Raw genomic sequence first — 24,764 nt, 5'->3', positions numbered from 1 at the left:
TGTGGGGCAGAAAATTTTCCAAAATGGAAATTTTTCCAGTGCTTTATTTTTCCACAGAAAATGTCCTGTTTTGTAAGTTCATTAGTAACAATGAATGGATGCCAATTGCAAATACAGTAGTAGGCAACCGTGGCAGTTTCAAAGTTGTAATTAATGTTTTTCAGGTGATTATCCCTAGAAATATATGAGAGAACATATCTAAGTCATTAAAACTTCTATATCTCAGTGTGCAACTGAACAAATAAGTAGTGACAAGAGAAACTGAAGGTGCCCCAGCAACCATCATGGCAGAGAGTTGAATTCTGCTGAAATAGATGAATGGTTCTCAGCATATAATGCACAGTTCTTTGGCTTGCTAAAATTAACTAGTGCAGCCTTCCCCAACCTGGTGCCCTCCATGCTCACTGAAGGATGTCGTGAATTCTAGCCCAACATATCTGAAGGGTGTCAGTTTGCAGAAGGCTGAATTAGTGTGTCAACAGTTTTCAGTACCTGTGTTTCTTTCTTACATTTAAACAATGAGGGAGGTATATGCTATTCTCATTAAATTTATTTATTTATATATATATATATATATATATATATATATATATATATTTTCCCAAATAAAAATGTGTATATAATAAAACATTAGATCACATTTAGGGCACAATCCTATGTTGATAGTCAGCAGTCTCTGAAGTTGGAGGCTACCAAGTATCCTAATGCAGGTGGCTGAAGCATGGAGGCAATCCCTCTGTGTTCTGGCCAGCCTGCATTTTTGCTAGATGGGCAATGTTGCCCATCTAGCCGCAGTGCTTCAGGGAAGGAGGGAAGGAGGTTGGGGCGAGCATAGGAAGCTGTGTAAAGCAACTTTCCCAGTCTCCTCCCCTCCCTGGGACTGCCCTCTTTTCCCCATCTCCGCACTCAGGTTTCCAAGCGTGGAAAGGTAGCCAGTGCGGTTCTCTCTGTACCAGCTATGGGAGCGGGGGGAAGAGTGCGGTTTACTGGCTCTGAGATTGGAGACAGCGCTCCAACCTCGGAGCCAGTAAACCAAACAATCCTATGGCCCCCCAGACCCTAAGCATGCTTTAATTTTTTCCCCTCAAATATTTCAGATCACATACTCGTGGGGGCTGTTTGCACAATACAACAGCCCACCATAGGTTATTTAACCCACAGCGAGGCTGTGGCATGTGTGGAGTACTTGCGGCCACTATTATGAAAATGTATTCCCTGCTTGACAGTTGTTGCATCAGGCAAAGTGGCATGTATGGGTTATGCAAGAATTAAACAACCCTCACACAAACCATGGTCTGTTTGAGCCTTGCATAAACCTCAAGTGCCATGTTCGTACGATATGACAATACCTGGGCAGGGGTTCCATATTCAACCTACCACCTGTGGGCACCAGGTGTAGTTTGTCATCCAAACTCAGTCGTGGTGTACTGAGACAAAAAATTAACATGGGGTACTTTTTTTGGCTTTGTTATTTTACTTGTATTTGGTAAACATGCTAAATTAGATCACTCTCTTGTGATTTTCTGATGCAAACTGAAAGGTTTCCAGAGCAAATGATCCTATGCAAATTAACCTAATTCAACTCAATTTCGAATTCAAAATTTCCGGAAAACTCACATCACTGCTTGTAGCTATGTGGAAAGCACAAAACTATGCAAGTATCTTGCTTCTATAAAATATTTCCTCTTAAAATATTTATATTTTCAGCAGCTTTCTAGTAAAACATGTTTATCTCCCAATATTTAGGTGAATTCTCATAGAACATACTCCATGTGATGTTATATAAATCGATCCTTGTAGTACATGCATGACTCCAGAATTATGATTCAAGACCAGTCATGCAACATTACCCTGGGCACAGAAATATAGATCAATCGATAATGCAAGAAGCAACTTATGTTCTGAATATTTTAATCAAATATTCAGATACTTTTAGTCCTCTATATAAAGCATTATGGGAACTATTTGGAAGAGCAGCAAGCAGCATGACTGGGATGTGAGAATACATGGGAAATATTCAATATGATATCATTCTAAAACTGCCGTTCAAGTTCACATATACAGCGTGCACAAATGATTAAATTATGGAAATGCACACACAATAACTGCTGTATCTCTTTTTTTAAAAAATACTGTATATTTATATACCAATTTCCACACAAATGTTCTCAAAATGATTTATCCACACACCACCTTCCATTTCTGATGTATCAGCTGGCTCAAATGTATCTGTTAACCTAATGCCTGCACTCACCAAGTTATGACTTGTATCTGTGAATGAGCCACTACAGAACTTTCATATTGCCTCAAACAAAATGCTGCTCAATGGACATGGTCCATACTTTCAGTTGTCTATTATATAGTGGTTTCAAGTGTGAACCATTCCCAAGACCAGGTGATTCCTCTCCTAAAATTCAAACTGCTTTGTTAATACATACTAAATCAGGCTTCTTCAGCATGGTTCCCTCCAGATATTTTGGACTTCAACTTCCATCAGCCCTAGCTAGCATGGCCAATGGTCAGGAATGCTGGGAGTTGTAGTTCAAAACATTTGGAGGGCACCAGGTTGGGAAAAGTTGTACTAACCCGTATCAACAACTTCAGCTACACCTTCATCTCTCTCTCTCTCTCTCTCTCTCTCTCCCTGCTTCCTATGCTGGTTCTGATCATAGTTATAATTGGAGAAAATGAGGAAGGTTAGCTATAGAAGGGGCAGACACCTATGCTATTTCAAGAATGAAACTATACATGTTTCTGCATTAGGGCCATTTGCTGATGTAATTGTTTTTTTAAACACTGATCTAAAACATGATTTGTGTGCAGGTCTTCTTGCAATAGAGCCTCGGGTGACGCAGAGTGGTAGGCGGCAGTATTGCAACCGAAACTCTCCCCACGACCTGAGTTCGATCCCAGCGGAAGCTGGGTCTCGGGTAGCCGGCTCAGGTCAACTCAGCCCTCCATCCTTCCGAGGTCGGTAAAATGAGTACCCAGCTTGCTAGGGGAAAGGTAGTCACAACTGGGGAAGGCAATGGCAAACCACCCTGCTATAGTCTGCCATGAAAATGCCAGCGTAAGCAGGCGTCCCTCTAGGGGTCAGTAATGACCCAGTGCTCGCACAGTAGGAACCCCTTCTTGTAATATAAACTGATTCCATGTTAAAACCAGTGAACAGTCATGATATAAGTTATGTTCTGTATGTATTTTGTTTATAAAACTTCTCTACCACTTTTCAGCAATACTTCCAAAGTTGTGTAAATACAAAAGCAAAACTAAAACAACCTCCAAATCCATATATAAACAATTTAAAAAACAATTCAAAACAGGAGAAACCCTACAATTCAAGGGCTAATTCCCAAAAGAAAGCCAGAATATATCTTCCTATTTGTGCAATATCACAAAAGGGAACTAAACCAAGAGCTCATGGAAAGGCATTCCAAAACTCTGGAGCAGCAACTAAGGCCAATCTGACCTCTGAATAAGCTGGAATGTGAAGCAGGGCCCTTCTGGATAATTTTTAACTTCACAGAGGTTCACATGGGAGCAGACTTTTCCTGTGTTCCTCAGAGCTCAAAACATTAGGAATTCATAGGTCAAAGACAGCACCTTGAATTGGGACCAAAACCACACTGATAACCAATGTAGCTGTTTTAATATAGGTGTAATATGACCATGCAGTCCTAAATCCCAATATCAGTCAGGTAGTGACATCCTGTATCAGTTGCAGTTTTCCAACCATCTTAATGGGCAGTTCCCAGAGAATGCATTACACTAGTCTGTGCTATGGCATGTATGAGCATGGTGGAGTTTCTATCTTTCACAGAATGATAGTTGTGTGAAAGACAGTTTCACATAACTCGTGTACCACCTGAAGCTGAACCACAGTTGTTACTTGAGAATCTAGGAGCAAAGCTGGGTGCAGACGTATCTACAAACTGTGATCCTGAACTTTCAGGGAGAGCGTAATCCCATTCCAAACCGTCCTTTTTCCTTCTAACCTTCCCACTGAATCCCCCACTGCCTTCACTTCCATTTTTTTTCCGGATTGAGCAGATATAGCCATGACCTGGTTTGCACAATCACTGCAGCCCACAGTGGCTTGTTCTAGCCACGGTGGGCTGTGGCACACGCCAGGCACTTTTTGAATATTCAAGCCGCAGCGTGGCTTGTCATATCGTGCGGGTTGTGTGAGGGTTAAACAACTCTCGCATAACCTAGAATAGGCCATGGGTTATGCAACAGTTGCTGAACCCCTGCACAACCCCTGCCACCCAGGTTCAGACAATACAACAAGCTTGAATATTCAAAATGGCTGCTTGCATGTGCCACAGTCCACTGTGGCTTAAGCTATGGTGGCTTATTTGAAGGTGCAAACTGGCTCCATGTGAAAAAGCCAAGTTAGATGTTACATGTAGATGGGTGTAACATCTCAGTCTTTAAAAGACAGGGAAACAGCCCTGGGAGACTGCAACTGGGTGCAGAGGAACAGCTGGTGAAGGTGAGCGCTTAACCTCTTTCCTGCAGACTATGTTTTTCTTCAAAATGACCCCTCCCTGGCTCAAGCAGGTTATCTTTTTCTTATTGGGGGTAGGGAGAGTAGCCAGCAAGATAAGCCCACCCCATTAAGGGAACGTTACTCACATCTGTCTGTTAACATTTATTCCGGTGCTCTGAGATGTCTTTTATAATAATTGGTTTTATATTAGCTGCAACACTATTTTGCACAAACCCATCACTAAGATGGTAAACTTCCATCTAAACAAGTTAATATAAGTCAGTGACACAAGACAGTTAACAGTTTTCACTTTGTACTCACTCTTACAAAGTTGTCAGGGAACAAACCTCTTCTGCCTTTGAGCTGTCCTTCCCACCAGCCTCCATCCTCTTTCCTGATATTGGTGATGATGTCACCTACAGTGATGGTCAGCTCATCATCATGCTGAGCCTTGTAATCAAACTCCACTATCGCCTCCACTAAAAGGAAAAACACAACCACACATTATAGAATTAGTGGGGAAAGCGATTTTTAAAAGCTCAGCAAATACCTTTTGTGGCATTAGAAATCTAAGTAACTGAAACATAATGAAAACAATATATAGTAGTATTAAATAAACCAATAAACAGCTTAGAAACATAAAGACAGAAACCAAAAACAAATGTGATGTTCACAAAAGAGGTGATCTCAGTTGATCTCAATATCTTAAGAAGTTTGAGTCCAATCAGCTCTTTTTAATATTATAATATACAAGCATGCAATTAAACCTAAGTAAAAGCTACCACGTTATAGAAAAGTTCCGAAGTATAGCTGGAAGCAGTATTTTTCAAATCAAATACCCCTAAGTTCATCCAAACTTTAAAATAATCTTAGATTCTCATCTTCATCAGTGGCTGTTATACACTATGTGGCTGTTCTCAAGTATCAGTGGCAAATTGTGGATTAATTTGCTGTGGTGTATGATGGGTGTGTTCTCCAACCTTTTTGAATATTCAGCTCCCCAACCCAGACACTATAGGTTAGTTGTGGGTTGAACCAGCCACAGTTAACCTAATTACTAATTGCAGGTTAACTGAGGGATATTTAACCCATGATTAATCTGTAGTTGTCCCCCGATTCAGACGTCACATGGCAACCCCTGATCGGGGGCTGAATATTCAATAAGTCCTTGGAATGCACCCAGCATGCGCCATGGCAACTCATGGATTAATTAACTCACAATTTGCTGCCATTACATGCAAACTGGGTCTATGTAAACTGTGATTCATCATCTTTAATACATATTCATGAAACATCATCCAGATCTTCTTCACTCACAGGAAATATAGCACCTCAAATGATCCTTCAGAATACTAGGACATCCCGGCTAATGCATTAGGGAGCTAAATACACAGACTCAAGTCACAAATCCTAAGATTCCAGAGTATCTCAGAAATATTTCAAATATCCTGCTTACTTCCATCACAATTCTAGAAGGCAACTAGACTATAATTTCCCTCAAAGTCCCTTAACCATGCCAATGAATTTTCATTGATTCATATTGAAGACATTCCTACATAACAGTCTTCCTCCCATCCCCCACCTTTCCTAGTTTCTCCCAAATGCACAGTGCTCAGTACAGAAGAAAATCATATTTATAGAATAATAGAATCAGAGTTGGAAGGAACCTCAAAGGTTATCTAGTCACTGCCAACGCACAAAATCCACTGCGGCAGGATCCCTGAAAGGTGGCCATCCAGCCTCTTTTTTTAAAAAGTTCTAAGGTAGTCTTTTCCACTGTTGAATAGCTCGTACCATCAGGAAGTTCTTCCTAATGTTTAGTCTAAATCCTTTTAGACTGGTTCGGGTCCTATCCTCTGCAGCAACAGAAATCAAATTTTCTCCATCTATGTGACACCCCTTCAAGTATTTGAAGAAGCCACCATATCACCTCTTAATCATGTGTTCTCCAGACTAAACTTACCCAGCTCCATCAACCTGTCCTCATAGGACTTGAGGCCTGTCATCATCTTTGTCACCCTCCCCTGGACACGGTCCAGTTTGTCAATATTTTTCTTGATCTGCAGTGCCCAGAACTGGACAGAGGCCTCCAGGTGTGGTCTCACCAAAGCAGAATAGAGTATCATTACATCTTGTGACCTGGGTTGCAGCAACGTATTTTTGTTGCTGCAATCCAGAATTACATTAGCCTTTTCGCTGTCTCATCACACTGCTGACTCATGTTCAGGTTGTGGTCTACTAAAACCTTTAGATCCTTTTGACATGTACTGCTGGAGTCTGCTGTCAAGCCAGGCGTCACCCATCCTGCATTTGTATAATTGATTTTCCCTACTTTAAATGCAGAACATTTATCTTTTTAAAAATTAATTTTGTTAGTTTTGGCCCAATTCTCCACTCAGTTAAAATAATCTTGAATCCTGTTTCTGTCTTCTAAGGGATTAGTTATCTCACCCAGTTTGGTTTCATCTGCAAATTTGATGAGCCTCTCTTCTAGTCCCTTGTCCAAATTATTTGTAAAGATGTTGAATAATACTAGGCCCAGAACAGAACCCTGCAGCACCCCACTTGTTATGACAGGAGCTGTTGACGACCACTCTTTAGGTGCAGTCCACAACCCTTCAAAATGATGCTTAGAGGGCAACTGCCTGTTTGGTAACTGGCAATTACTAAAGTGGAAGAAAATCACATCTATTTATCCTCTCTCAGCCTATGTATATATCTCTAGTAGACATTCTGCTGTTTAAATAGCAGCAAACATTTCAACAATACAGACAGTTAGGATCTAAACCCTTCCTCCATCTTAGATTGTTGTTGTTGTTATTATTACTACTAACATTTCTATACCACCCCATAGCTAAAGCTCTCTGGGCGGTTTACAGAGATTAAAACATACTAAAAATACAGTATACAAAGTTTAAAAACCATTTACATAAAAACTCACAGACAGCACACACGGAGACGACATAATCTAAAAACAACTTTGATCAATCATACCCATAAGACAAATCCAGGACCTGATTAAAACCCATCATATATTGCCAAATGCCTGAGAAAAGAGAAAGGTCTTAACCTGTGCTGAAAAGATAACAATGTTGGCGCCAGGCAGGCCTTGTCGGGGACATCATTCCATAATTGGGGGGGGGGGGGCACCACTGACAAAGCTCTCTCTCACTCTCTCGTTGCTGACTTCCAAACCTCCCTCGAAGGACAATCGAGGGATGCTGACTGTACTGGATGGATAGGTTCATGTAGGGAGCTTAGAATATACTGCTACCATGTTTTCCTTATATGGAATGATGTTTTCTGTTAATATTTTCATTCTTTTCTTCTTTTTGTAGTCCTTGTATATCTTAGTAATTTGTCTGCTACAGAATGGAAAGACTACACTGAACACATATTTAGTATTTCACCTCAATAGCAGCTATTTGGGGTCCCTCAAAATCAGATCATGAGTAGCACATTAAGTATTAAGAGTTAATGAACATTCTCCAAGTTGTAGGGCAGTATTGGGAGTGCTACGTGCATGCCGTTCAGTGTGGTATGTTCCCTACAGGTGCAATTCCTAGATCTTGTCACCACTGATGCAAACATCTTGGTACATAACCATCCCAGTAGTTCTATTCTGTTGAAGCAGCTTGGCTGCCAGAATCTACAACAGCATTCTCAGGCTCTTTCAGAGTAGAATCATCCCGAGGACACAATCCTTCAGCATATTTACAACTTAAGAGGTTGAAGGAGCAAGTAAAGAAAAACCAACAAGCATCAGCTTTCAATGCAGATATCTATCTGTGCCATAAGCCAGCACTGGAGTTGTCAGGGAAACAAGCAGCTGAGACAGTTACTGAAATGCAGTTATTAAGACGATAAAATGTTACATGGCTCTCATATCTACATGACCATGCCTATATTTTGCAGCAGCTGATGTTGCCTCTAATGCATGGTGGGGCAACAAGCCCAAGCTGTAGCCCACCCTGACCTGTTTTGCACAGGGCTTCCCACTGGGGGAAGTTACTCCCCCAGTTTTCCTTCCCCACACATATACCATATATTCTCTTTGTGAGACATGTGCTCTTCTACATGTTAAAACCATTGCCAAAATTGGCAGCAGCTTTTGCTGAAGTAACTATGGTTCTGTAATCTTTAATACAGAAATGTTACTCTGTTGACCATCTAGGGGGAATCTGAGCAGTAATAAGCCAGTGTGGTGTAGTGGCTAGAGTGTTGGACTGGGAGTCAGGAGATCTGGGTACTAGTCCCCACTTGGCCCTGGAAGCTCAGTGGGTGACTTTGGGCCAGTCACAGACTCCTCAGCCCAACCTACCTCACAGGGTTCTTGTTGTGAGGATAAAACGGAGAGGAGGATTATGTTTGCCACCTTGGGTTCCTTGAAGAGGAAAAAAAAGCAGGATATAAATGTAATCAATAAACAAACAAATAAATAAAAAGTTGCAATGGATTTATTTTAATTGGCCTGAAATGACATGGGGTAAAATCCAACATTAAGTCCTACTCAGAGTTAAAATGAATGGGACCTAAGTTGGTCATTTCATTGGTTTACTCTAAGTAGGGCTTACGTTGGATTTTACCCTTTGTTTTAACAATACTTGGTTTGTTTCTGGATTGATAGCAATCCTTACTGCTTGTGATACCTAGGAATCCCAACAACACTGAGCATAAAAGAAAGAACTAGAATATTAGTAGATAGTGTCTAGATTCAGATAATCATGGGGGGCAAAAGAAGCCATTGTGGCTTCTCCCTCCGCCCCCATCATTTGCATAATTACCCACACTGCAGTGCAGGTTGCTGTGTAGTACAAACCTAGCATGTGATGCAGCAGGGGGTGGCTTCATACCCACCTTACAACCCATGACTTGCAGTAAGGGTTGTAGGGTAGGTACAAAGCCACCCCTACCGTGCGCCAGGTTCAGACGACATGGCAAACCCACATAACAGTGCAAGTAATTATGCAAATGATGGTCATGCGCATAGCACATGCAACATGCATAGCATGAATGGGGAGAAACCATGATGGCTTCTTTTACACCCATGATCACCTGAACACCCCAAATGAAATGAGTTGGAGTTTACTAGATCCAGAAGAACTACTCCACTGGCTCTTGTTTAGAAAGAGTCTTATATGGGCTGTCCTGGACCAGATGAACACCTTACCCAAAACACTGTTGCACACTGTCAAGAAATCCCTTTTCCTTTTGTGTTTTTAACAGCCTGTACAGTTCCATTCTGGAAGGCTGAGCCTGCACATATTTGTTAGGCCACCTGGTGTGTAATCTCGTGCCATCCCTGTTGCAGGGCAGAAGCAGAACCCTCACTAATTAGGCTGAATGAGTTCAGCTGAGTGTTGGCTGGAACTTTCTTTCCCCAGAAAGCCTGGATAGTTTGTTTCCAGCTAGCTTGTGATTGGCTAATAGGGATCACCTCAAATTTGCTATAGGCTTTTGGGTATAAAAACGGCGCGCGGGGGGGGGTGAAATAGAAAGGGCTGACTTGGGTCCTTGTATCATAAACCTTAGGTGAGTCCTAAGGTCAGAGAGTCCCCAGAGAGTCAGGATGAGTTGGATATAAGGGGTGGTGGCAGCCAACCTTGCTGCACTGGTGGTCATTCCAAGCAACCTTTTGTCCCTGCCTACACTGCCAGGAGTTAGGATACCCCCTTCCTCCTTTCATAAACTCTGTTATACTAGCACAGAGTAGTTTCATTTTAGTAACATGGAATTTAATACCAGGCATATCACACTGCTGCCCTAATCTACATAGAAATACAGGACTCCCCAAAGTGGAACTTTTGGTCTACAGCAGGGGGTGCAGAACCTCAAGCCTGGGGGATTAAATCCCCCCCCATGTGGTTCCCCACCAGGCTGTGCCCCTTCCCCTGTCCCTACCCCCTTACTCCCAACCAATGATCATTTGGTTTCCCATCTTTTGTGCAGTTTTACCCCATTCCAGAAGTCTGAAATGTCTTTCCTAAAGCTTAGTTACTGGCACGAAGACCTTTCAGGTAAAATATACTGGCATTGGGGGGGGTGGGGGTGGCCACACTGCTTTTGCCTTTGTCCTATCCACCAGTGGCATGTGGACCCGAAGAGCTTCTCCAAAATGAAATTTAGGCTTAGGGTGAGAGAGGGTTTGCATCCCTGGGATGTAGCATTTCCACATCAATAAGGGCTCTGTGACAAAATAATGTCTCAGAGCTCCAATTAAAAGCAAAAGCAAATATTTCAGTGACTTCAGTAACTTACAGTGAACATTTCCTTACACATTCCCTTGAACAAACCCCATATCAAAGCAGAACGAGTTATTTCTTTGAAAAAGTGAAAGTTCATCCTTATGCCAACAAAATCAGCTCTTCAGGACATTATCAAACAATATAAAAAAGCAGGATGTGTCTTTAAAATCCGCTATCACAAATGCTGCTGTAAACGATCAGAATCAATCCATTGGGTTGGATCTATAGGAAGTTACTCACGCTTTAGTCCCATTGAAATCAATGGGGCTAAAATTAGCCATTGCTAACTTGTCCCATTGATTTCAACGGTAGTAAAGTGTGACTAGCTTCCTCTGGATCCAACTTGTCAAAAGGCAGAGAACTGAAATATTTCAATTTATAAAGTCTTTGGAAGCAGTCCGATTCCTTGCTCAAATGAACGGGTAGTGTGTAGTTGAAGCTTCAGTGAAGGAGATGAGACTAGGCCTAATGCATGAGAAATCAGAAGCACTCATTTTTATTTTCAGGGAGAATTTCCACAGTCACCATCGCCTGTGATTGTAGCATATATAAAATATAACATACATACTTGTCCAAGATCAGTATGGGAACACACGAGGGTGTTTCCATACACCCCTTTTGGCTGCATTCCAGCACCATGTAATGCTTGTATCATGCCACCAGATGCTAGTAGGGTTCAACACATTACAACAGAATGCAAACATCAAGCCCTGATCAACCTTTATCCTTCAGAGTAGCCACTCTTTCCCGTCATTACAGCAGGAAAAGAATGCTAGCTTTCTGGGCTGGGAACAGTATGTTTTATTCAAAGAAGCAACCACAGGGGAAACTTCTGCCACATGAAAGGCCTTTCCCAGAAAAGGATTACAGTAGGGGAAAATCACATACAAGTTTAATTACAAATTATCAAAGGCATACATAAAATACAGGTAAAGGGAAGTAAATCCATATGGGCATGTGTGTTAGTTCACCGTTATTTATAGGCATATACGTATCCACATAATAGTTTTCATTTATCTAGCAATTAATGCACAGCAGGTTAACAACAAAAGTAACAATTGGCATGTTTGGGTTCTTAACAGCAAAACTGAACTATACTAATCTCATTATTTCTACCACTGATGGTATTATTACTGTTATTGTGTTAAAGGGGGACCTTAAGATCATCCTCAGTGGCCCTTCTCCGTGAGCCCCTGCCAAAGGAAGTGAGGCGGGTGGCTACTAGGAGGAGGGCTTTTTCTGCTGTGGCACCCCGGCTCTGGAATGAGCTCCCTAGTGAGGTTCGCCTGGCGCCTACATTGTATTCCTTTCGGCGCCAGGTGAAGACCTTTTTATTTTCCCAGGCATTTTAGCATTTTAGCTTTCTAAATTTTTAGCTTTGCTGTTTTAAATCTGTATTTTAAACTCCTGCACTGCTGCTAGGTTTTATTGTGGTTGTATTGTTATATTGTGGTTTTAATGTTCTATATATTTTAAATTGTTTTATTGTGTGTTGTTTGGTTTTAATTTTTGTGAACCGCCCTGAGAGCTTCAGCTATTGGGCGGTATAGAAGTGAAATGAAATGAAATGAAATGAAGAAAGAAAGAAATAAAGAAAGAAAGAAAGAAAGAAAGAAAAGACTGTTCAAGACATGGATCCTAGCTGTCAGGAGCACCCTAGCGGCCTCTTTCAGTAGACCCCAATAGCCAACTCAAGACACAGACGACACAGACAAAAGGATTCTTTTCAAGGCTTTAATCCTTTTACATCTTAATGACTCTTTCAGATGCTATTCACCAGTGACTAAGCAAGGAACAAGCAGAGCGCCGAGTAGGCAGTTGATCCCTGTTTGAAGGAGAGTCACGTGAAGACCCTGAACTTATGGGCTAGGGAGAGATCCTCCCTCTTTCCCTTGGGTCCATGGGAGGCAGCCGTTACTTGCGTGCCAAACGGGCGCTACGCCTCCTTTCTGCGCCCTCCATCGCTCGTCACCTGCGTCTGTGTCGAGCATCTAGCAAGCCTTGTTCCCGCACTTTCTCACTGCTAGGATCACTATCTATCTCAGGAATGCCGGCAGGAGGAATCTGCCAGCTGCTGTGCCTGTGAGGGATGAGCTGGCTCCTCTCCCACGGATTGCTGATCCTCCTCAGAATCAGAACTGCTCTGGGGTTCTATCGGCTCAGTTTCCACCCTGACACTAGGTCTGCTTCCAAACAGATGGAAGTAGGAATTATTCCAAGTGTGAATATATCATTGCTGTTCTGCTTTAAGCTGCAAGTGGGGTTGCAGTTAGCTTTTGACACTATCGGGGGAAATTGTGCATGGCTTGTCCACACCAATGCCCATAGTGTTACTCTTGCTTCTTTGTAAAGAGGCATGGTTCTGATGTGGATAGTGACTCGCTGAGCAGCTGAACACATTCACTATTCCCTTTACAGCACTATACCCTTTTTATCAACCATTTATTCTTTTAAGCCAGTGTTTTAAGTAGTGCTAAAATAATCTTTCAGCTATTTTTTAAAAGCGAAATACAACTTAAAGAGTGTAATAGTTGCTCTACTCCTATAGGAACATGAGTCAGAACACTGGTCCATCTAGCCCTGTACTGTCAACACTGACTGGCAGCAGCTCTCCAGGGTTTCAGGCAGGAGTTTTTCCAGCTCTACCTAGAGATGCCTGGGATCAGATATGGGACCTTCTGCATGCAAACAAGTGCTCTGCCATTGAGCTATGGCCCCTTCTCCCTAATGATAGTGAGGTAAGAGTAGTGTGTGTGTGTGTGTGTGTGTGTTTGTGTATCTAAATTTTTAAAAAATGATGGGAAAAAACACCTTTCCAGTCATTGCCATTTTAGCTGGAAGTAACTGGAACAGTTGTTTTTAAATTAGCATTATGGGAGTATAGCACTATACACTATAATGCTAAATGTATGCTAAAATACATTTTCTTTCAAGTAGCATTGTAGACATATAGCCAGACATTCCTATAAAGTTACAATGCAATATATGATTTTGGAAGTTAAGCAGGGTCAGCCCTGGCTTGTACTTGGATGGGAGAACGCCTGGGAATCAGGCTTCCTGCTTTGAGCAGGGGGTTGGACTCAGTGGTCTTGTAGGCCCCTTCCAACCCTATGATTCTATGATACTGTCTATGATACCCACAGAAATGATAGGAGCCTTCCATCTTGAAAGGCCATAGAACAACTTGTATTCTTTTCAGTTACAATTCTGGTCATTTGGCTTTCCCCCTTAACACCTTCCGCTTTAAACTAGCAAAATCTATTCCATACTACAAGTGCTGTGTTGTGCAAAACTAGCAAGCTGCAAAGGTTCCCAAGGAGGAAACAAGGGAACCACAATCAGCATAGTAGTATTGATGAACAGGATCCATCTAAAATATGTAAGGAACTGTGGTATGCAAGTTCATCATGCTTGCATACTTCTGGCTCTTTTTTATTTTGGTAATCTTTCTGGATGCATAGTGCCCAATTACAAACTTTAATAGAGAATATGAAATCATGGGCACAATCATATTGAAATGACAGCTACCATACATCAAAACATTTCTCTTTCCTATATGGCTTTATATACTACAGCTAGAGTTCCCATTTCTGTACTACAATTTTCAGCTCACAAAGAGCACCAAAGATGGCTAACATCAAATACACAGACAACTGAAACATTAAAAATCCAAACAAATCATACAACCGTAATGATACAACAATAATACAATCAGCACTCAATGTCAGCTAATCATTGCCTGTGGATATTAAGTACCAAAAGCTTAGTGAAATAAAAAAAAAAGTTGAAGAGCTAGCCTTGAGGGCACCCCAGAGAGAAGAGGTCTAAGAGGGACAGCACACAACAGAAAAAAGCCTTCTTGCCGGGATGTAAGACTGCAAATGATTATCTTAACACTTGGTGTGGAATATAAAGAAGGCATTCTCTGAGTTACCCTGGAACCAGACCATTCAAAAAACTTAAAAAGTTAACACCAGCATCCTGAACTGAGCCCAGAAACAAACTGGCAACCAGCAAAGCTCTCTTGGCATTGACATTACATGATCCATGAAGATATCCAACAGACAAGGGAGCACATTCTGAACTACCTGTAGTTTCTCAGCAGTCTTCAAGGCAGAGCCCTGTAAAGTGCATTACAGTCATCAGCTCCTGAAGTTACAGAGGCTTGTGCAATGTTAGCAGTTATCACCACTAAAGCCGGAGTAAGAACGAAGCACAGTAGTCAAAGAACATTACATATTGGCAGCATAATTGTATTTCAGAACATGGACTGTGTGAAGCTGTGGGATGGATGAAGCAATTTCAAGCAGAGTATTGGTAAGTAGGAAGGGGTACTGAACCCTTCACCTACCCACTGCTTTAAACACACAGCCCGCCCACTGCATTCCAGTTGCAGCCGCCTCAGCCAGACATATTTCGAGTCTTGAAGCCTTGCCAGAAGGCAATGGGCTGGGAAGGGGGAGGAAGAAGTTGTGTGGGTGGAGAAAGTAGCAGGCAACGGAAGGCCTCCACATGGCCTTCCAGTATGATGTTTTTCTGCTTAAAATCACTCCTACACCCACCCACACTTTACAGCTGTTTGACCCAACCTGCATTCTACAAAACATTCTGCAGCAGTAAAGCACAGTTACTCCCAAAGAGTTACAAGTTTGTACACTGAACCAAACCTCCATATTGATCAGTTCAGGTATTATTTTTTGCAAGCATAGCACAACCAAGTATTTCACAATACTTCTTTTTAAAATCAGAATATAGGAATTCTAACTACATGCAAGTATTTCTTTTAATTTTATTTTTTGCTCCTTTGCATTTCTTGAAATGAATTTTTAAAAGAATTATAATTAGGTAAAATATGGAGTTGGGAGAACTAAATGTCCTCACTTTCTTTCCAACCCTTTCACAACATACTTCCTAGAATTTGCCTGAAAAGACAGTAATTAGCAACAGAAATTATGTTTTGAAACATTACATATTTCACTCCTTATGTTAGCCTTCTCAATGATTAGAAAAAGCTGTATCCATTCATTCTTCTGTTTAAAAGGCTATAAAGGCTTTTAAAACTCTGTCATAGATGACTTAGCAAGGTGCAATGTACCAATTCTTTGAAATTAAAAGAAGCTTTACATCATCCTCATTCATAATAAGAACAGCTTAAAATCTGCATTAGAAATTATGAAGCTAGGTCCAAAACCATGGCCCACTATTTTAACATACTGTTTTTAAAATTTTGGAGACATTTTAATTGTATCCCTAATTTGTTAAGCAAGTAGAATTATTGAGGCTGCACTAAACACACTTACCAGGACTAATTGAATTCAATGGGTCTTACTCCTCAGTAGCCATGTACAGGATTGCACTGAAAGAAAACAACCCACAAGCTGCTTCGCCAATGCAAGCCCTACTGAAAGTAATACTGACTTGTGCATGAGCAATGATTTGTGGATTGTCTAAGCCAGAGGTAGGCAACGTTATGCCCATGGGCACCAATACACCCCCAGACACCTTTCTTGGTGCCCACCAAGGTGGCCTTATCCCTCCCACTTTAATTTTTTTTTTAACCCACTCTCTTACTGGCAGCTGGGATTGCTCTGAACTAAATTTCTGTTGGCGCTGAAAACTGTGTGTGGGGCTCAGACCCCGATCTGCCTTGTACTCAGTCTTTTGGGCACGTTACTTATCCTTTGCCATGCCTCCCATGGCAGCCTTTTTGTGGTGGTGCCCAGGGCAGTTTCTCAAATTTCCAAACGTGCTCACAGCTCAAAAAGGTTGCCTACCCCTAGTCTAAGCTATTTGAAAAATTGCAACTACATGGGAACAGACAGGAGAAATAGGAATAATTATTTTACCAAAAGAACTTAATATACTGGAGGATAGGGAAGGAAGCAGTGTCTATACACAACATGAGATTGGCTGCTTTGCAAAGATGACATTATTTCAGCAAATTAGAATTTAAAGTAACTAGCACATAAATGCCACATAAATACAAGGAAAAGCCGTTCAGACCTAGGTCAGGTGCCACTGTCTTTATTATAATTTTATACTGCATTCCCACTTCAAGCTTCTATTTTAAAGAACTCCAAATAAGTGCATGCTGCTATGACACATTAAAGAGGTGTGTGTGTGTGTGTGTGTGGTGGTGGTGAGATTCAGCATTTGATAGTCCACTGTCAAAATCCTACAATACTATGCAAACCCTAAGGAAATAAAAACAATTACAGATTTACAAAGTTATAGATCCTTGTCTAGGCAGGGGAGCAATACTTTCAAATTCTCTTCTTTAAAATGCATGTCACTGCAGCTTGGGGGAGGGTGGATGACAACCAGAAACCTTGAAACTTTATCCTTGCTATCTTTTGCAGTCATCTTCAAAGGCAGAAGTTCTCTCTTACTTATATAAGGTAAACTCACAGCCCATACTTTTCACATTTCGCATGCCACTTTTCATCGGCATGAAGCAATTACCTGGGGAAGGGGTAAAAATGTCCATTCATACAGCTTCAATGAACCACCATTATGATGACCAATGGTCAGAAAGCAGAACACCCAAAATGTTTGCTTCGGTTCCAGAGCTCTCCAATCAGTGGTTGTCCACACAAGAACAAATTTCTACCATAATTAGCATTGTTTCAGTTTACTTTAGACTTAAACAAACACAATCTATTTTAAGTGGATTTGCTGTCACAGATGGCAACGGTCCTATTAACTAGCAAGGCTATTAACAGAATTAAAACTGACATATCCAGAAGCATCAGGAACTGAGTAGTCATTATGTCTAGAATTAAAAATCTTTTGAAACCTTCTAAGCAAAGATTAAATAAATCTTTGCACATGACATTTCTTGCATATCCTAGAACATATATTTATTTGGCCTATCGAACGAATGAAGTTGTTTAGGTGATTAATCTGGCTTTTAACTGATTAATAGGCTCACTGATTCTATACACATATTACCAAACCGTCCATATAGCTTCCCTTTTAAGGATTCAGGAAGCAGGAAAAATAAAAGGTTTGTTCTAATTAAAACATATGGTTAGAGTTAAAGGCCATCTTTAATATTTTCTTCTTCACCAGAGAATATGGAATTAGTAAATACAGATATATTCTGCAAGCTTAGATTTGTTTCTGGAGGCTACTTTAGGTTTCCTCTACTCCAATTAGAAAAAACTCCAAAATCCCTCTATTATGTTGCATATGTGGGTTGTTCCATTTACAGACTGTCCTGAAAAAACTCCCTCCTACACCAATCCAATAAATGGGAGAAAATGTTTGAAAAGGGGAGCATTCCACACTGCTACATTCTATCATTGCTTGCTATCTGATGAAGTGGTGCCAGCAGCTGTTTGTGAGACTGACTTCATGGGACAAGTTTCAGGCAAGGCAAATAACAAAGTTCTATTTTCAGACTTTCCTAGAAATCAGGGTGTCTTGGGCTAGATGTGTACCATGTTTCAGTGGTACACACGTAGTGGGCCTTTTGTGAAAGCACAATTTTGATAACGGTGTGTGACTGAGGCTCCCCGCCCCCATCATCAAGTTCAGCAAAACGAGGAAGTCTGCATAGCTGTCTGCCCTTCAGACTCAGCCCCACTGATTAATCAGGGGATAGTTTTAATCTGCTATTAGACCTTTAATTGATACCGCAACTAATGAAAACTTGTTGCAACTCTGCTACTTGAGCGCAATGATACAAAAATAAATGGGCATTAGCTGTTTCAGTGCCAAGTATAGAAGAGGTCAAAGGGGAGGAGGTTATTTCATCCTGATTTTTTTTTACACATAAGATAACAATCCAAAATATGAATGTCCTTTTCAAATTCAGATTTGAGCTCTCAGATTTAGTCCTTGAGAGTCTCAAGTCAAGGGATTCAGTGAGGGGACTACAGAAACCTCCACTAAGATGAAACATATTATTAAATAAACAATAATAGAAACCAAAACAGGGGAGAAATGTATTATTATTGTTACAGGACTTTGGGGTGAATCGCTTTATGTAACAATCTATCAGTTCACATTTTTTTCTGTTTTGGTTGCAAATCATTACAACCATCTCCCCATAAGACAAACATAGAAAGTAATATCTTCTAAAGGTTCAGATCTCCTTAACATAATAAAGACAACTATATTTTTACACTCCTTGAGTTGCCTATTATGCTAGTTTTGAGTGCTATCTTTTATGTTCTGGGATTCTTATGGACAGGAGCATATGTCCTCACACATATAATAAAGGTCTGGAGAATTTTGTATGCCCATATTCAAAGGTTTCCCTAGATTCTACTTAAAAAAGAAGATACTATACCCCCCCATTTCTGCCCTCAGTGACAGGATCCCCTGCTGCCCACCAACTGTAAACCCATCTTTACAGGATCCCATATTTCTCCCTCCACCCAAGTCTTCTTCCCTTCTCTTATACCTACAGCATTACCTATACCAACAGCACATCACATACTCCCAAACCAACTATGTAAACAGTACAGAGTGCCTAAAAGTAACTCCGCATCCAGCATGAATTTAAACCAGACCCAAGACTGCTGCTGAACAGATGTTTGTGGGGATGGCCTGCAAGGTAAGGGACTGCGGAGTCACAAAGCCACTGCAGGTTACATGCACCTCCAGGCTGCCTAATGAATACCACTGATCTACAGAATGTCTTATCAAAATATAATGCTGTTTTTGTTAAAGGGTCCTGCTAAGAATCCAGCCCCTTCATGGATCACTGCCTTGTTGTGGCGAAGGGGCTTGCGTAACTCAGTGAAGCCATAAGCTATGCCGTGCAGGGCCATCCAAGATGGACAGGTCATGGCAGAGAGTTCTGACAAAACGTGGTCCACTGCAGAAGGAAATGGCAACCCACTCCAATATTCTTGCCAAGAAAACCCCATGGAACGTATCACAAGGCTAAAAGAGATGATGCCGGAAGATGAGCCCCTCGGGTCGGAAGGTGTCCAATATACTACTGGGGAAGAGCAGAGGGTATTTCCAAGTAGCACCAGAAAGAGTGAAGCGGCTGGGCCAAAGCCGAAAGGACACTCCGCTGTGGATGTGTCTGGTGGTGAAAAGAAAATCCGATGCTGTAAAGAACAATATTGTTTAGGAACCTGGAATGTAAGATCAATGACTCAAGGTAAGCTGGAGGGGGTCAAACATGAGATGGCAAGACTGAACATCAACATCTTGGGAATCAGCGAACTAAAATGGACAGGCATGGGCGAATTTAATTCAGGTGACCATCATACCTACTACTGTGGGCAAGAATCCCTTAGAAGAAATGGAGTAGCGCTCATAGTCAACAAAAGGGTGGGAAAAGCAGTACTGGGGTACAATCTTAAAAATGATAGAATGATCTCAGTACGAATCCAAGGCAAACCATTCAACATCACAGTAATTCAAGTCTATGATCCAACCACTGATGCCGAAGAAGCTGAGGTTGATCGGTTCTATGAAGACCTACAACACCTTCTAGAACTAACACCAAACAAAGATGTCCTCTTCATCATAGGGGATTGGAATGCTAAAGTAGGAAGTCAAGAAATCACCGGGATAACAGGCAGGCATGGCCTTGGTGTACAAAATGAGGCAGGACAAAAGCTAATAGAGTTTTGCCAAGAGAACACGCTGATCATAGCAAACACTCTTTTCCAACAGCACAAGAGACGACTCTACACATGGACATCACCAGATGGTCAATATCGAAATCAGATTGATTATGTCCTTTGCAGCCAAAGATGGAGAAGCTCTATACAGTCAGTCAAAACAAGACCTGGAGTTGACTGTGGCTCAGATCATGAGCTTCTTGTTGCAAAATTTCAGCTTAAATTGAAGAACGTAGGGAAAACCACTAAACCATTCCGGTATGACCTCAATCATATCCCTGATGAATATACAGTGGAGGTGAGGAATAGATTTCAGGGATTAGACCTGATAGACAGAGTGCCTGAGGAACTATGGACGGAAGTCTGTAACATTGTTCAGGAGGCAGCAACTCAATCCATCCCAAAGAAAAAGAAATGCAAGAAAGCCAAGTGGCTGTCTGATGAGGCTTTACAAGTAGCTGAGGAAAGAAGGGAAGCGAAAAGCAAAGGAGAAAGGGGAAGATATACCCAACTGAATGCAGAGTTCCAGAGAATAGCAAGGAGAGACAAGAAGGCCTTCCTAAATGAACAATGCAAAGAAATCGAGGAAAACAACAGAATGGGAAAGACTAGAGATCTCTTCAAGAAAATTGAAGATCTCAAGGGAACGTTTTGTGCAAAGACAGGCATGATAAGGGACAAAGAAGGCAGGGACCTAACAGAAGCAGATGAGATTAAGAAGAGGTGGAAAGAATACACAGAAGAACTATACAGGAAAGATCTGAATGTCCCTGATAGCCATGATAGTGCGGTCACTGAACTTGATCCGGACATCCTCGAGAGTGAAGCCAAGTGGGCCTTAGGAAGCATTAGTAACAACAAAGCTAGCGGAGATGACAGTCTTCCAGCTGAGCTATTTAAAATCCTAAAAGATGATGCTGTTAAGTGCTGCACTCAATATGCCAACACATTTGGAACACTCAACAATGGCCGCAAGACTGGAAAAGGTCAGTTTACATTCCAATTCCAAAGAAGGGCAACGCCAAAGAGTGTTCAGACTACCGCACAATTGCGCTCATTTCACATGCCAGCAAGGTGATGTTCAAAATTCTACAAGCTAGGCTTCAGCAGTATGCGAACCGAGAACTACCAGAAGTACAAGCTGGGTTTCGAATGGGCAGAGGAACTAGAGATCAAATCGTCAACATTCACTGCATCATGGAGAAAGCAAGAGAATTCCAGAAAAACGTCTATTTCTGCTTCATTGACTACGCTAAAGCCTTTGATTGTGTGGATCACAACAAACTGTGGCAAATTCTGAAAGAGATGGGAGTACCAGACCACCTTACCTGTCTCCTGAGAAACCTGTATGAGGGTCAAGAAGCAACAGTAAGAACCAGACATGGAACAACCGATTGGTTCAAAATTGGGAAAGGAGTACGACAAGGCTGCATATTGTCGCCCTGCTTATTTAACTTATATGCAGAGTACATCATGAGAAACGCTGGGTTGGATGAATCACAGGTTGGAATTAAGATTGCCGGGAGAATTATCAACAACCTCCGATATGCAGACGATACCACCCTAATGGCAGAAAGTGAAGAGGATCTCAAGAGCCTCTTGTTGAGGGTGAAAGAGAAGAGTGCAAAAGCTGGTTTGAAACTCAACATTAAAAAAACGAAGATCATGGCATCTGGCCCCATCACTTCCTGGCATATAGAAGGGGAAGAAATGGAAGCAGTGACAGATTTCACTTTCTTGGGCTCCAAGATCACCGCAGACGGTGACTGTAGCCATGAAATTAAAAGACGCTTCCTCCTTGGGAGGAAAGCTATGGCAAACCTAGACAGCATAGTAAGAAGCAGAGACATCACCTTGCCGACAAAGGTCCGTCTAATCAAAGCTATGGTTTTCCCAGTAGTAATGTATGGCTGTGAGAGCTAGACTATAAGGAAGGCTGAGCGCCGAAGAATTGATGCTTTCGAACTGTGGTGCTGGAGAAGACTCTTGCGAGTCCCCTGGACTGCAAGGAGGTCAAATCAGTCCATCCTAAAGGAAATCAACCTTGAGTGCTCATTGGAAGGACAGATACTGAAGCTGAAGCTCCAATATTTTGGCCACCTAATGCGAAGAGAAAACTCTCTGGAAAAGACCCTGATGCTGGGAAAGACTGAAGGCAAAAGGAGAAGGGGACGGCAGAGGATGAGATGGCTAGATATCATCACCGATGCAATGAATATGAACTTGAGCACGCTCCGGGAGAGAGCGCAGGACAGGAAGGCCTGGCGTGCTATGGTCCATGGGGTCACGAAGAGTCGGACATGACTGAACAACAAAGAATCCAGATTTGTTTTGTAGAAATCTTCCACTTCCTTCCCCATGGAAGTGTTTCAATATATACACATGCCACGAAGATGATGTACGTAGGTTAAATGGGCAACAACTGATCTGCATATTTACACATGAACACAATTTCCCACACCCTGATCATTCACTGTATAACATGTTTCTAGACTTCTCCATGCTATGTTGGTAGAGAACTAGGTCTGGCATTTTATTCAATTTAAATATACAATGCAGCCTGAACAGAGCAGTGCAGAATGTACCTTTTATTTCACCTTATGAAACAGCAACTCTGCTTGCTTTCCGTGCCCTTCCAGCTGCTGTGAAATAGATGGGGAAACAAGAAGAAGCCAGCCATAGTACCAAGTAAATAAAGCCTGACTAATTATGAAGACAATAGTAAACAGGGAAAAATGAATGAAGAAGGTGATTTAAAATTCACTTTGCCTACCAGTATGAGATACTACTTTAATCAATTAGCTGGGGAGGAGATATCTAATTCACAACCTTAATTTTGTCTTTACTGCTGCTTTTAATTTCCCCTGAAGAATGTCCTTTCTTCATTATGTTTCTCAAGAAAAATAACACACTCAAAGAGAAAAGTGCTATTTTAGATGTGAAAACTCATCAGTAATTACTAACAATGTTTTACTTTGAAGAACATGGGAAAGGGAAATTTAAAACGTACAATCCTAAAAACAACAACACAACATTATAAAGCCACTCCCAAAGTATATTATGTAGGTAGCCATTCTGAAATTTTGATCTCTTGCATGAACAATGTCACCCCTTTAATTTATTTTTATTTATTTATTTATTGCATTTATACCCCACCTTTTTTCCTCTTGCAAGGAACCCAAGGCGGCTTACATTATCCTCCTCCTCTCCATTTTATCCTCACAACAAGAACCCTGTGAGGTGAGTTGGGCTGAGAGTCTGTGACTGGCCCAAAGTCACCCAGTGAGCTTCCATGGCCGAGTAGGGACTAGAACCCGGATCTCCCAGCTCCTAGTCCAACACTCCTGCCACTACACCACACTGGCTCACCTCCTTAAAGACAAGCATCCGCAAAGGAGGAGGTACACTGAAAAAGTATACCGAGATCACAATCCTGTGCTCAAGTGACATTGGCTGGAGGTGTTAGGATTTAGTGTTAAGTCACTTGCACTGGCAAATCTTAAGATACACCGCCACCAGGGTGCCAACATCCATATAATGTCAGGGATATTCTAGGACAGCATTACATGGGCATATAACCAGTGCCACTGTATGAGCAGAGGAGCCGAAAATGGTTGGAAATAGGTGGAAGTCAGGTGAGGAGCAGGCTTAGTCTGAGTCCTACACTCTCCGAGACCCCACTTGCAGCCCCTACAGCAGTGTAAAATTATCTGGCAAAAGAGGGGAAGGACAACAGCTTAGCGGTAGAACCTATGGTTTGCATGCAGATTGTCCCAAGCTCAGCACCTGGTGTTCTGGCCTCAACACACACTGTGTGTCGATCCAGGCAGCTAAACTCCTAACTAACCCATTTCCATGTAACTCATATCTTCATCTTTACTGAAACACAACTAAACAGTAAACAACTGGTAAATGTAGGATCTGTGCTCAACTGTAGAAAGAGGAGAATGGCAGTTGAAATGAAAGAAAGGGTATGGAAAAAGTGGATCGATGAGGTGAAAAAACAATGCAAGGCTAGGCAACCCAGAACAGTAACACAGAACTAGGCCAGAGGGATGTTTCTCCTAAACTGAGAAAGAGCTGGTACAAACCAGATTAGAAGCTCTTCCTAGGGACCCGGACAACTATTCAGTGCATGACAACAAGGTCTGATCAGTTGTCAACAGATTCGTATAGGGAAAACTAAAGTAGTTTCAATTGCAGAACCTAGCAGGCAACATAACAAACAACACAATGCCCAATTGTGGCAGAACACCTCTCTGGTTAAAAAGACTGGGTAACAGGTGGTGTGTGGAAGACCTCTGCCTGAAACCTGGGAATACAGTGGCCATTTACACATCACCCAAAAGAGGACAAAAGGGGATGCAGATCTGCATAAAATATGCATATGCTATTTTATATGTATCAAAGAAAAATTAGAATTAATTGCTATCATTT

At 41.6% G+C, this 24,764-nt stretch overlaps 1 protein-coding gene across 9 annotated transcripts in view; it reads right to left on the bottom strand.

Moving 5' to 3' along the window:
* SH3KBP1 (SH3 domain containing kinase binding protein 1) overlaps positions 1 to 24,764 on the bottom strand; it is a 244,810-nt gene that overhangs the window by 209,654 nt on the left and 10,392 nt on the right. For 4 of the 9 annotated variants that reach the window (XM_084844051.1, XM_084844061.1, XM_084844052.1 and 1 more), the window contains exon 2: positions 4,814 to 4,971. In XM_084844051.1, coding sequence (XP_084700177.1) covers positions 4,814 to 4,971 — 158 coding nt within the window. Of the gene's footprint in view, positions 1 to 4,813; positions 4,972 to 14,825; positions 15,163 to 24,764 lie in introns of those variants that run through there. The other 5 variants (XM_084844056.1, XM_084844054.1, XM_084844057.1 and 2 more) reach the window with 3 other exon arrangements.

The sequence above is a fragment of the Heloderma suspectum genome, chromosome 3, assembly GCF_057233095.1.
Source record: "Heloderma suspectum isolate Gila_16-S chromosome 3, 16-S_ref, whole genome shotgun sequence".
Taxonomy (NCBI): domain Eukaryota; kingdom Metazoa; phylum Chordata; class Lepidosauria; order Squamata; family Helodermatidae; genus Heloderma; species Heloderma suspectum.
Note: the sequence above shows the minus strand (reverse complement) of the source record. Positions and strands in the feature narration are given on the sequence as shown.